Source organism: Pseudorasbora parva, chromosome 19 (genome assembly GCF_024679245.1).
Source record: "Pseudorasbora parva isolate DD20220531a chromosome 19, ASM2467924v1, whole genome shotgun sequence".
NCBI classification, from domain to species: Eukaryota; Metazoa; Chordata; class Actinopteri; order Cypriniformes; family Gobionidae; genus Pseudorasbora; species Pseudorasbora parva.
The window spans coordinates 34,445,285-34,458,471 of NC_090190.1; the positions used below are offsets into that span (position 1 = coordinate 34,445,285).

Sequence of the window (13,187 nt, forward strand, 5' to 3'; positions counted from 1 at the left end):
CAGGGAAACTTCATCTGATAACGCCATCAAAACTTACTCAGCATCAACAGACATCACTAATACGTCTCCATCCAACACGTCAGTTTTAGAGGTCAGTAATAAATGTGCTTATATGCAGAATATAAAAAACAAGGTGAATTTAATCATTTTAAAGGGGAGGTATGGTTTTACAAATGAGAGCAGAAATCCTCAAGGAATCACCCATTTCTGATTTGTTGGTTGTAAATAAACCATGAAATAAAATGAACAATGCAATCCCTCAATAAAGAAGAATTCTCATGGCAATGGAACATAATTTTAATAATCATCAAAAACTGATACATTGTGACATTTGGTCTTGTATTACCTTTCATTTTAAATTTCTTTTCATATTAAATATCACTGAGCCATATGATAACTTACCTTAAATTATAAGTTCCATTAAATAACTTTTTTTTCCTTTTCATATTTACAAATAGGACAAGAAAAGGCATAAAATTATATGGGACTCGTCCCAGAAGAGTGCAACAAAACAATAAGACAGCTATAATCGAATGATCTTGATGATTCATTACAATGGCTGTTTTCCTAAGATAGAAAGAGGATATAAATAAATGTCCACATCACCACGGTGCAAACAAATCCATTATTGGAGCTCTCTCAGTTTCCATTTAATTCGTGTGGCTTCGTTTCAGTCCCAGCATTCTTTGCTCACTAGTAAAGGCACATAATCTAACATATCAAATTCCAAAAAGAAAACAAAAACATTCAATGATTTTGTTTTGTCATTTACATTAAGTGTGAGCAGAACTTGGGTTTAACCAGAAAACCCGAAACTTACAATGACCTCTAAAATCTGGCGAACACAAAACTTAAAAAGAAACCAGTTTGACACCAGCTTAGTAAGCACAATCGTGGGTAGGTATAAAGAAGCCAGGGTTTTAATAATTAAAAACAAAAGATATAATAAATCCTAAATAACTCAAAAATTCAGACATTCTACGTTGTTTTTAAGTAAAGCTCAGGAAACTAAAGAGGGACATTCTTTTCCGAACTCATTGCACTTTCCCAGTTTAGCGTTCCTTTCGTTCACAACTCCACATGTACTAGATGATTGATCTATCTGCAGGTAAAGCAGTTTCATTCGGATGCCAACACTTAATGCTTAAGATGACTGATTCTTTACACAGCAAGCAAGAGTCAAAGGGTTTGGCGTTGAAGAACAGGACTAAGGGAGGTAGCTTACAACAAAACACCCAACACACAGGTGGGACTTCACTAATGACAAGACTCCAAAGGGAGAAACTCCTCAAACACAATGCATTTAACTACATCTACAGTCCGTAAAGACCGGGGAAAGTAACAGCTAAGATTGTTTCTTTATGTTTTCCTTCGCTTAGTGTTTTTTTCCATTCGTTCAACTGAGTTTCTGGGGTGGGGCAGCACCAATTACGCCAAAGGGGCGGCGAACTTTAACAGTGCCTCTTTCTCAAACTCCTCCATCTCATCTTCAAGGGAATCATTGTCATTCTCGTGCTCCTTATCTTCTAAACCATCTGCCAGATCTTCCAGGATATCCGCAACGTCCTCGGCGAACTCGCTGAAGAGCATTCTGTCGTGGGCGAAAAAGCCGCCGTTGAAGAACTGGGCAGTGAGGCGGCTGAGAGACTCCTTGCTTTCCTGAGGAACTCCCTCTAGTTTGCTTATGTAGATCTCAAGAAGGTCCTGAAACTCCACAAGCTTCACAGGAACAAGCCCCTCTGTGTCAGCGCAGTTGGACACGCCATGGCAGCCCTCGGCAGGATGTCGGTTCCTCCTGAGTTTCTCTTCTTGGTGTTTCCAGAAGTCTACCTGCTCCTTGTGGTGGTGATGATGGTGGTGGTGTTGATGATGCTTGGAAGATTTAGCCTCCCATGGTCTTTCCTTCTGTCTCTTTTCCCTCTCCTGCCTTCTCTCATCCTTCTTGTGGTCCCACTCTTCTTTGTACTTCTTGAGATGGTCTTTCCTTTTGTCCTTACCATGCTTCCACTCTTTCCCGCTTCCCGCTTCATCCTTCTTCCAGCGGCTGTCATGTTCTTTCTTTCTGCCCCATTCCTTCTTTTCTCCTTTGTGCTCCTGGTGTTTCCTCTTCCTGTCTTCCCGCTTTCCCAGCTGGTCCACCTGTTTCGAGAGTCTCTTCTGCATTTCCACCAAGCTCTCCCTCAAACCCTGCTTGTTCCAGCCCGGTTTCTTCATTCCCTCCAGCCTCCTCCGGCTCTCCTCCAAAAGATCTTTCTGACGCGTGAGTTCCTCTTTCTTATCCCAGTGTTTCTCAGTTCCTTCTGGACTAGACTCGGCAGTGGAAGGCAGAGACCCAGAGTCATGGACCTGTTGAGGAAGATCTTCTTCAACTAAAAGAGAGAAAAAAAAACTGAATATACTGCAGATATTTGCAGACTTGTGTGTCACACACACACACACACACACACTATTTTGTCTAAATAAATAAAAAATATCACACTAAAACTAAAACCAGACATTTTAAATGCTACCAGTGTATTTAGGCATTACAATATTATAATGAACAGTAAGAAAATACGAAGAGAATGATAAATGAATAAAACATATTCATTTTAAGATTTGCTAAAGATTGCATTTAACAGTAAGTTTTTATTAGTGTTTTCTATAGATAAACTGTATGATATATACACTGCCTTTCAAAAGTTTGAGATCGATAAGAAGTCTCATCCAGACTGCATTAATTAACCAAAAATACAATAAAACAGTAATATTGTGAATTAGTATCACAATTTATCAAAATTGTTTTCGTTTGAATACATTTTAAAATGTAATTTATTATTTTAAAGTGTAAATTAAAAAAATTGAAAAGAAAGAACAGCATTTATCTGTAATAGAAAGCTTTTGTAACATTATAGACTACTGTTCAAAAGTTTTTGTTTGTTTTTTTTGGAAATAAAATTAAATAGATTTGAAATAAATGCTATTCATCAAAAAAAATACATAACTGTTTTCAACATTGACAATAATAAGAAGAAATGTTTCTTGTTCAGCAAATCATCATATTAGAATGATTTATGAAGAATCATGGGACATTGAAGACTGGTAATGATGTAAAAATAACGATGAAGTAATGATGCTGAAAATCTGCTTTGATCTCTGTAATAAATTACATTTTTAAATATATCAAATAGAAAATATATTTAGGATCTATATTTAGGATCAAATAAATGCAGCTTTGTTGAGCAGAAGAGACGTCTTTTAAAAAAAAATTGAAAATATCTTACTGATCCCAAACTTTTGAATGGCAGTTTACATTTAAAGAGCATGCACAATGAAATATCCAATATTGACATGTACCAATAAATAAGGGGGGGAAGTAAGCTGATCACCAGCATGTTACCAATATCAATCTATATTACCAATATTTATTGCGCATATAAATATAAACAACAGTTGAAACGTCTGGGATCGGTAAGACTTTTTAATGACAAAATGTTTTGTTATTTTATCAGTAACAGTAAAACTATTAATACAAATACGAACTTTTACACCATGGTTTTAAATAACCATTTTCTATTTTGATACTTTTTCCTGTCACATCCATCAGAAATCATGCTGATTGGCTGCTTAGGAGACAATACTATCAATGTTAAAAGCATTAAAATGCTTTTTTAAAAAAAGTTAATTTATTGAAATAATTTGTAACATTATACGTCTCTTTAGTATAACTTTTCATTCATTTAGTATAACCTTGCTGTTTCTTTTACAAATCATACTGACTTTTGAGCTGCGGTGTAATAGCTAACAGAAAAGCAAACAACCTCATTCTCATCTTAGTAAACCAAAAGATGTCTTTAGGCTGTTGAATTTACAAGCACATTCAGAGCCCTTTCCACAAGATGCAAATTTAAATCTTGAGTTTTACTATTCAAATACTATGCATGCATGTGCCGTTCCCACTCTCTCGTCGTACCTGTAAGCTTTGTGAGCTCAGCAACTCGTGCTCTTAGTGTCTGTAGTTCGTCTTTTAAACCAGGCAGTTCAGACAGTTGTTCTTTCAAATTAGTGTTCTCGTTTTCCAGCACTCCTTTCTCAGAACTAAGCATATCTGTTGCTTTTTTCAGAGCCTGGTCCAACTTCTGTTTCTGTGACTGAACATGATAAAGACAAAGAAAGAACATATCCTAAGTTCAACATTTTAAAATAATCTCCCGGTATACTCTATAGAAAGTGCATTAAAGGGATAGCTCACCCAAATGTGTAATTCTGTCAACATTTAATTACATTCAAGTTTCCAAACCTGTATACATTTCTTTGTTCAGCTGAACACGAAGGAAGATGTCCGGAAGAGTATTTGTAACCAATCAGATCATCACAGCCATTGACTATTACAGTGGTGGTTGTGGTGGGGGGACTAATGATGACAGAATTTTCATTTTTTGGTGAACTATCCCTTTAAGACCACCATGTATTAGCATACAATAAAAGTAAAAAAAAAAAAAAAAATACTTCCATGGCATTAGGAGGAAAAACTTTATATACATTGTTAGAGAAAGACTAACCTCAATCTCAGCCTCCAGTATATTAATTTGTTTATTTTCTTGAGCAAGTTTATCAAGGACTTCCTGGAAAAGATCATCAGAGAATGCCACAGATGAAATCAACTTGTACATGCTTGTCAATAATAAAAGAACACAGCAAAGACAGAAAATAAGGCAATGCACCAACCTGGTCACTTATTTCCGTACCGTCAAAATCATCTACAGGAGAGAAAGTGAATTTGTAATGTTTGTTGAGATTGCATAGACGAGGCGAAGTGAATTATGAAACTGTTAGTCAAAAACTCAAATGATGGAAGTACAAGTCAGTTTAGTTAGTGCAACTGCAGTCATTCTGTTGTTGGTTAGTCTTTCACGGCCATGTTGAGTCTGGATATATGAACCAGGACTCTCTGTAACACACTGCTGTTCAAAAGTTTGGGGTCAGCAAAAAGTCTTTTTTTGTTGTCGTTGTTGTTTGAAGAAATCAATACTTTTATTCAGCAAGGATGCATTAAATTGATCAGAAAAAGACAGTAAAGACTTTACATTGTTACAAATCATTTCTATTTCAAATAAATGTTGTTTATTTGTTCAAATAGAACCCAGTTAAAATCTATCACGCTTTCCGCAAAAAAAATATTATCCTATCAGCATTGATAAAATTATTTCTGAATTATCATGTGACACTGAAATTCAGATTTACATCACAGGAATAAATTAAATTTTATAATATATTAAAATAGAAACAGTCGTTTTAAATTATAATACTATTTCACAGTATAACTGTTTTACTGTATTTTTCAAGAGGTAGAAGACATCTTTCAAAAAAAAAAAAAAAAAATTACCAACGCCAAACCTTTGTATGGTATTGTGCATTACCAAATTCAACAGTTTACACAAAAACCTTATTAAGAGTTGCATTTTGATTTAGTAAACATGGCAATCTCTGCAGAATCTCAGCATTAAAGGTGCAGTGTGTAGTATTTATGAGGCTCTATTGACAGAAATGCAATATAATATACATAACTATGTTTTCAGTGGTTTATAAAGATCTTACATAAGGTACCATTATGTTTTTATTACCTTAGAATTTCTAGAATGTCGCCATTTTGCGGCATCATGTTCTACAGTAGCCTTAAATGGACAAACTTCTCTACAGAGCGCTAGTCGCTCTCTGCTCTCCCTGATGACGACATTCCTGTCCTGTGTCGGCCCCCGTAGCTTCTCTGTGCGCGGTGGGTCAGGCCAATTCTCAACCTCACCACTAGATTACACCAAAATGTACACACTGCACCTTTAAGCCATTTCAGATTGAGACAGCCACAACTGGCATTAAAGAATTACAAATGTGAAGTGTGTAGTTTCCTACCAAAAGTTGGACCAAATTGTGATCTGTTTGTTTGAGTGGCCTGAATACTAACATACGTTTTGAGGAGCTACCTGTTTGTCAGCAATTGAAGAGTGTTTGGCAAAGGATTTCACAGAAATTATACACTTCAACTCTAAAATGGAAGTGTAGAAACAACCAGCCCCTTGGTAAAGCAGTGTATCCTGGGTGATGATTTAGGCTGGTGCTAGAGGCTGCCCTTAGGTAAATGTACCCACTCATTTGATGAAGTTTGAATATGTGATATGTGAATATGTGATGGGAACAAATTCTACCATTAGCACTGGAGGGAAACTCCTATCCACAGCTCAAGCACAAGCACAAGCATATACTGGCACCCAGCTCAAACTATCAACCTACCATCAGACTGGTCAACCACAGAACCTGGAGGCATAATAACATGAATGCAACCACTGAAAATGGGATATTAATGGTCTGTCTTTATCGCATAATGTGGTACATATTCATAATTATTGGCTAAATATTAATCACTCAATGGTTATGTCAACATATGAAGTGTGATATATGTTGTATGTTTTGTAGGGCCAATTATAAAATGTGTCAGAAAAATGTGCATCAGTGTCCCATTTACCAGAGAAAAAGAAGGATCCAACACAAAGCAGGACCAATGAGCCCACTATCAGCTGATTCAAAGAGAAACCTCGTTTCTCCTCTTTCCTCACTGGCAGATTGAACTCCTCTTCTTCTTCCTCTTCCTCCTCATCAGAGCTTCGCTTCAACACCATGGTGGGTTGCACATGTCTGAGCCTCAGACCATCATCTTCTGCTGAGGTTTCCACTGGAAGTTCAGCACCAAGAGATTCTAAATGATACAGAAGAAAATAAGGAGATACATAGTAAAAGTGGGTAGAATTTGAACTTTTTGCTTCAACAATTTAATATAATATATTAAAAACATGAAACTCTGTGTGATTCCTTATTCAAAATAAATACATAATGCTTTGATAATGATAATTAAATTATTTATTTTTTAATAATTATATAAAGTGATATATATATATATATATATATATATATATATATATATATAATGATTCTAATTATTTAAGTGACCAATACAAGCTAAATATTTTTTATATATAAATTAATATATAAAATAATATAAATATTTATATGTATTCTATATAGCCTGTTTTTCATATATATACATATGTTTATTTATATAGCGTACTGGTCAATTGATTAATCTGTTAAAATGTTTTACATTAAAATGTAAAAATATATATGTAAATTAAACTATTATGTGTTCATATTTATTTATTTATTTATATAAATGTAAAACAGCACAAAGATTAAATATAATGGATAAAGAAAAAAAAAAGCTGAAAGGAAAAATAGTTCATTTATTAATTATTAAACATTTTTGAATGTCATACCTGGCTCTCTGATCACATCTGGGAATTTCTCTGGCAGCTCTATTTCTTTTTCAAAAGAAGGCTCCTCCTCAGTCTCAACTGAACCAATGGTTTCTGGATACAGGCTGTCAGGGGCGGGGCTTTCTGCTGTGGAACCAAAACCTATATCGTCCTCAGAGGGCGGGGCCAGAGGCGGGGTTTCAGGGGCAGGATGTACATCAGCGTGAATATCAAGCACAGTGATTGCAGAAGAATCCCTGGGTTTAGGGGCGGGGCTTATGTCTGCTGTAACGTCAGAGACATCAAGTGAGGATGAGCTAATATCTTTGAATGTTTCGGGAGTGAAGGTTATTTTGGGCTCTGGTTCCGGGGGGGGGCTTTCTTGGACTGGGACGTGCTGGCCGGGGTAGATATCAGTTATGTCTTCTTCAGTAGGTTCCTCAAGGACTGTCTCCTCTGAAAACTGGAAGGCTGATTCTGTAGTGATGCTGAAGGGAACAGCACCCAGAAGGTCACTGTCAGGGGGAGAACTGGTGATGGTGTCATGGATGACAGGAGCATGGATCTCAGGATCAAGCTCAACATCTGCATGGCCAGATGCTGCCATTTCCTCAAAGAAATCTGGTGATGTTTCCTGGCAAATCTGGATATCGGACAACAAACAACTAAGTGTTGTGGGAGGTAACAGTTTGACATCAAGTAATGAGAAACAGTCTGCAATCCAAATTCAGATGACAGCCACCACCTTTAGTAGAATTAGTGGTTAACAAGAGCAAAAAGAGGTTTGTAATCCATTTAAAATATTTACAGTAATATTGTTGTTTTAGTTGGATCCCATTTTAAAAACTATATTTGGTTCCCCAAATAAGCTTTCAATTAATTTCTTCAAAAAAAAAATTATAATAATTCTTACTGTGAAGCAAATTTGAATAATCTAAAGATGTGTTTTCCATTATATAGAATCTTTTGTGCAATGGAAAATGTCCATAGATGTTCAATGGAATCACAAATGTCAATTAAGAACCTTTATTCTGAAGTGTGTAGTAGTGCTTTCAGATTTTTGAGGACATGCATGAATGGACATTGGCTACACTGTCTGAACAAACAAATCAGACTTTATCACTGGCAAAAAGGCAGTTACAATTGAAAGGTTGAATTTTAAAACCAAGTATAATCTATGCAAAGTGTGCAAAACAGATACTGTGAAGACAGGCATAGAGAATGGTAACTGTAGCCGTGTGCTGTACATACCAGTGGTGATGCACTGACCTGGTGACCCTCCTCTGACAAAACACTTTCCATCATTGGAGTTTCAGGGTCATGCGACCTCACTTCCAAAGAGCTTCCTGGAAAAAACACAGTTTCAAATTACAAAACCCAAAGTTAAAACTATCACCAATATTGAAATGATGCTGTTCCACTCAAAAGTCCCTATTACACTGCACATTAATATACACTACCATTTAAAAGTCCCTATACACTGCAGATTAATATACACTACCATTCAAAAGTTGGAGGTTGGTTATGTTTTTGAAAGTCTTCTATGCTCACCAAGAAAAATATAGAATAATGAATATTGAAAAAAACTATGTATGTGTGTGTGTGTATATATATATATATATATATATATATATATATATATATATATATATATATATATATATATATATATATATATATATATATATATATATATACACACACACATACATACATACATACATACATACACACACACACACACACACACACACACAAAGTAATTCTTTCCTGTGATGCAAAGCTGAATTTTCAGTATAATTTCTGTCACATAATCCTTCAGAAATCATTCTAATATAATGATTTGGAGCTCAAAAAACATTTTGTTACTATTATCATCTATGATAAGAATAACAGTTGTGAAAAAGGTTGTGCTGCGTAATATTTTTGTGGAGACCATGACACATTTTTATAGGATTCTTTGATGAATAGAAAGTACAAACAGCATTATTTATCAAATTATAATTTATAATTTGTATAAATATATTTAAAAAATTATTTATAAATATATTTATTTATATATATATATATATATATATATATATATATATATATATATATATATATATATATATATATATATATATATATATATATATGTTTTTTTTAAATGTTAAATAAAAATATAAATATAATCTTAAATATTATCTTTGTGTACCTACAAATAATACTGATATTAAATCAAAAGTAACATTAACAAGCAATTAGGCTTATAACCTGCTATTTCCTCTGAAAGGCTGGGTGCATCCCCAACACTTTCCGTCCCATCATCCACTGGTGCTGTAGGGTCGGCGGCAGCCTCCTGTAATAAAAAGTGCACATTACTACACCTGATTAATTCATAAAAAGAAGACAATATCACTGACACAAGCATTTTAAGTATGTGGTTTGCAAACCTCTGGAGAGAGGAGAGTCCAGCTGTTACTGGATGACCCGGTGCTGCCGGTGCTGTTATCAGACATGGCCCTCTTGTGGCTCTGCACAGCACCTTCATAATGAAAATTAGCAGATTAGTTTAATACCAATATCTACTGTTCTGCACCGATTATCATATTCAGCAAAATGAGTGCTGGGCTGCTGGCATACATTAATGTTGTCTTGGTTTGATAATTCTAGCAACATTCTGCACACCGTATTGTACTATTTTGATATTTGGCTGAAATATGTAAGACAGAGATTCTTATGAACATAAATTTGCCATTCGTTTTAAAAATAGGTACAATTTTAAATTAATCAGAGATAATTACTTAACAAAAAATGCCATTATATATTACATCTATATATGACAACACTGTTAGGTATTTTTTATGTTTATAATGCTTCATTAATCAGCCATAAAACATAATTACACAGACTCTGATGAGTTTTATTCTGTTTTCATTTTAAGTAACGGTTTATATTTTATGTTAACCTTTTATTGTCTTTAAAATATAACAAGATAACATACATTCCAACAAATAGGGAAGGGTGAGCAAAAGACATTATCAATTATCAAAAAGTAAATAAACATATTTTATGTTTTTACACAACCATGTTATCAACTTGCACAAACTGTAAGGAAATTAGTATAATATGTAGAAAATGTCCTTCATTTTAAATGAGTCTCATTACCTGCCAGCAATATTTGACACCAAATGGTTACTAATGGTAATATTTTATTTAGTCAATAATGTAATATTTTCTGATAATAAATGTAGCAGAAAATTTAGAGCTGTATAGTCTCAGTTCATTCATTCATTCATTGACGTGAATGCTAGACTTGTCAATATTTAGATTACATATTTGACACATTGTCTTTGTATCTGACAGAGTTGACACATTTTGAGTGACAGGCAAAGGAAAAATAAAATAAAATCACAATTTGTGAGAAAATGGAGGAATCTTTCACCAAAAGAAAATACAGGTAAATACATCAGAATATTAACATATGTATAGAAAATATATTATATACATATTTGTATCCGTTTTAGCATGCTTTGTTGCATTCCTTAAGCCTCATCAGTGAATTATATAATCCACACTGGCGGACAGTATAGCCTAACTCATTTATTCAATTACAGAAAACCAATGCAGACAGCGATTACACATATTACATAACAACACAGAAGCCACAAACAATACACAAGAGACTGCTGCACTCTATGAAGCCACCCTGAAATGTGACCAAAAATGGTCGGACGGCCTCATTGCATTCCTGGCCTATTGTTTCTCGCGTTTAGACGGATATTAGATTCGGTAACGCGCTGTCATAATGGTGATGCACAGCGTAGGCTGCGTATTTACATTGTGAACGGTGGCCAATTCAGCCTTCAGTAACACCACACGCCATGCTGAATGAACACAGCCCTCTTCCGCATAAAATAAGGATCCTTACGAACGCATTACACACCATATACACGGATGTTCTGATATTAAATGCTTACCGTGCTTAAAACGGCCTCAGTCGAGTTGCGCACGCGTTATTCCGCCTGTAATCGTTTAATTTCTCCACGCGCACGATCCGTCTCACGAACTTCGCAACTTCGGGAATTGCGAGTTAGCGTTTCTCTCCAATGGGACTCCGATTCAGATCCGCTCACAGCCAATGGGAATAAAGCGTCGTGTCGCGCAGACACACAGCTCATTTCAGCTGTGACTGACAAACGCAGGTGAAAGTGACAATCTAAACGTGAAGTGCTCTCTTATCATTGACTTGAGGAGAAGTAAAGACTGTCCCAACAACATGCATGAAGTCTCTATATATAGGGACAAGACATGTTCTCCTCCAGCAGTGTTCTGACACGTCTACAGAGCAAGAGCTAAATCTGTTGGGACTTCCCAAATGCCTGTCTGCTGGACTGGACTAAATAAACATTGCTCTTGTGTTGCAACATGCTCTTTTGTAATTAACACATCGCTACCGAGCTAAAGCAAATAGACTGTAGCGATGCTACAGCTAGGAAACTACATGGTGGCATCTTTATTAAGAAATTTTGTTATTATAAAAGAACAAACAACATAATTCAATTTACAACAAAACATTGTTTTTAAAGTCTGGAAACATTACTATTTTAATGTTTTTGAAAGAAGTCTCTCATGCTCATCAAGTCTGCTTTTATTTTACACACAAAACAAATTGTGAAATATTATTACAATTTAAAATAATGGTTTTCTATTTTAATATACTTTAAAATATGTATTTATTTATGTGATGCAAAGCTGAATTTTCATCAGCCATTACTGCAGTCTTCAGTGTCACATGATCCTTTAGAAATCATATGCTGAATCATTATTAGTGTTGTGCTGCTTAATATTTTTTTTAATACTTTTTTTTCAGGATTCTATGATGAATACATTTTTTTAAAAGAACAGCATTTTTAAAATAGTATATTTTGTAACAATATACACAATATAGTTTTGCTTAAAATAAATTAACACTTATTCAGTTGTTAGATTGATTAAAACGTGATACATTTTGATTTTTTTTTTTTTAATACATGCACACTTGTAATCTTTAATCAAAAATAACTTTCCCTCCTTTTTGCAGTAATATCCCATCATTATCCGATAAACAAAATCAAGTTCCACACTACATTTTTTAACCAAAGACCCTTAGGCAAGTAATTTCACTCAGCGGCCATCTTTTCTAACACCTCTCGGGCTTCTATTTCAGTCATGCAAGTGCAGCTCCTCTCTTTTTGAATGGGGAAACATCAAATTCTCCAGCTGTCCACCAAGCTTACAATTATTATTTTTTTTAGACTGGACCGAAGCCAATACATATGTAATAAGCAGCCGGGACTTCTAACTGCTGTATGGTGACGTAATGACTTTACCAATTGTCGAGTGGCTCTTTTAGAAAAGTGGGACTAATTCCGCCATGTTGAACTTTCTCCCATTCATATAAAGTGCACTGTCTTTTTCGAAAGTCTTTGAATGAACTCCACTTTTAGACACATCCTCACAAACTTCCCTAAGCACTTCCTCTCAGGGGAATTCCATCTGGAAGTTTATTTTGACCAAGCAGAGTACCGTGGTCTCTTTTCAAGCCAACACAGAAGTGACTTAAATTGCATTTCATCAACTACCCACTAGAGACAGGCTCCAAAAGGGAGTCAAATCTGTCTCGCCCCCATGTTAAAATGCCCTAGCCTGACAAGCCAGACCCATTTTAAGATGTTTGGTCTGGAAACTCACCATTGACAGGGCTCAATTCGAGGGGCGGGATAGACGGTTGTCTTTCAAACTCCCTCTGCACGGCATGCACGCAATTGGATAGCGCTTCAACCAACCAGAGGAACAAAGGTGAAGGGGAGGTGACAGATTAAACTTTCGGCGTATCCGTTTGGCAAAACTCAGAACGCATCTTCCTTTCTTAAGAATGAC

The 13,187-nt window shown here is 35.2% G+C and overlaps 1 protein-coding gene across 3 annotated transcripts; it reads right to left on the bottom strand.

Annotated features, from left to right (window-relative positions):
* Positions 1-281: 281 nt before the first annotated feature.
* pbxip1a (pre-B-cell leukemia homeobox interacting protein 1a) lies at positions 282-11,613 on the bottom strand. Of its 3 annotated transcripts, none has more exons than XM_067425131.1 (11): positions 11,246-11,613; positions 9,719-9,810; positions 9,540-9,624; positions 8,553-8,629; positions 7,305-7,926; positions 6,500-6,730; positions 6,268-6,291; positions 4,708-4,739; positions 4,542-4,604; positions 3,953-4,130; positions 282-2,369 (listed from the first exon to the last, which is right to left on the bottom strand). In XM_067425131.1, the coding sequence occupies exons 2-11, from the start codon at positions 9,782-9,784 to the stop codon at positions 1,429-1,431; spliced, it is 2,319 nt and encodes a 772-aa protein (XP_067281232.1). In that variant the 5' UTR covers positions 9,785-9,810; positions 11,246-11,613; the 3' UTR covers positions 282-1,428. The 3 variants fall into 3 exon arrangements, with proteins under 3 accessions (XP_067281232.1, XP_067281231.1, XP_067281233.1); XM_067425130.1 differs by having other exon boundaries at positions 8,535-8,629; positions 11,246-11,612; XM_067425132.1 differs by lacking the exon at positions 6,268-6,291 and having other exon boundaries at positions 8,535-8,629; positions 11,246-11,611.
* Between the last annotated feature and the right edge of the window lie 1,574 nt (positions 11,614-13,187).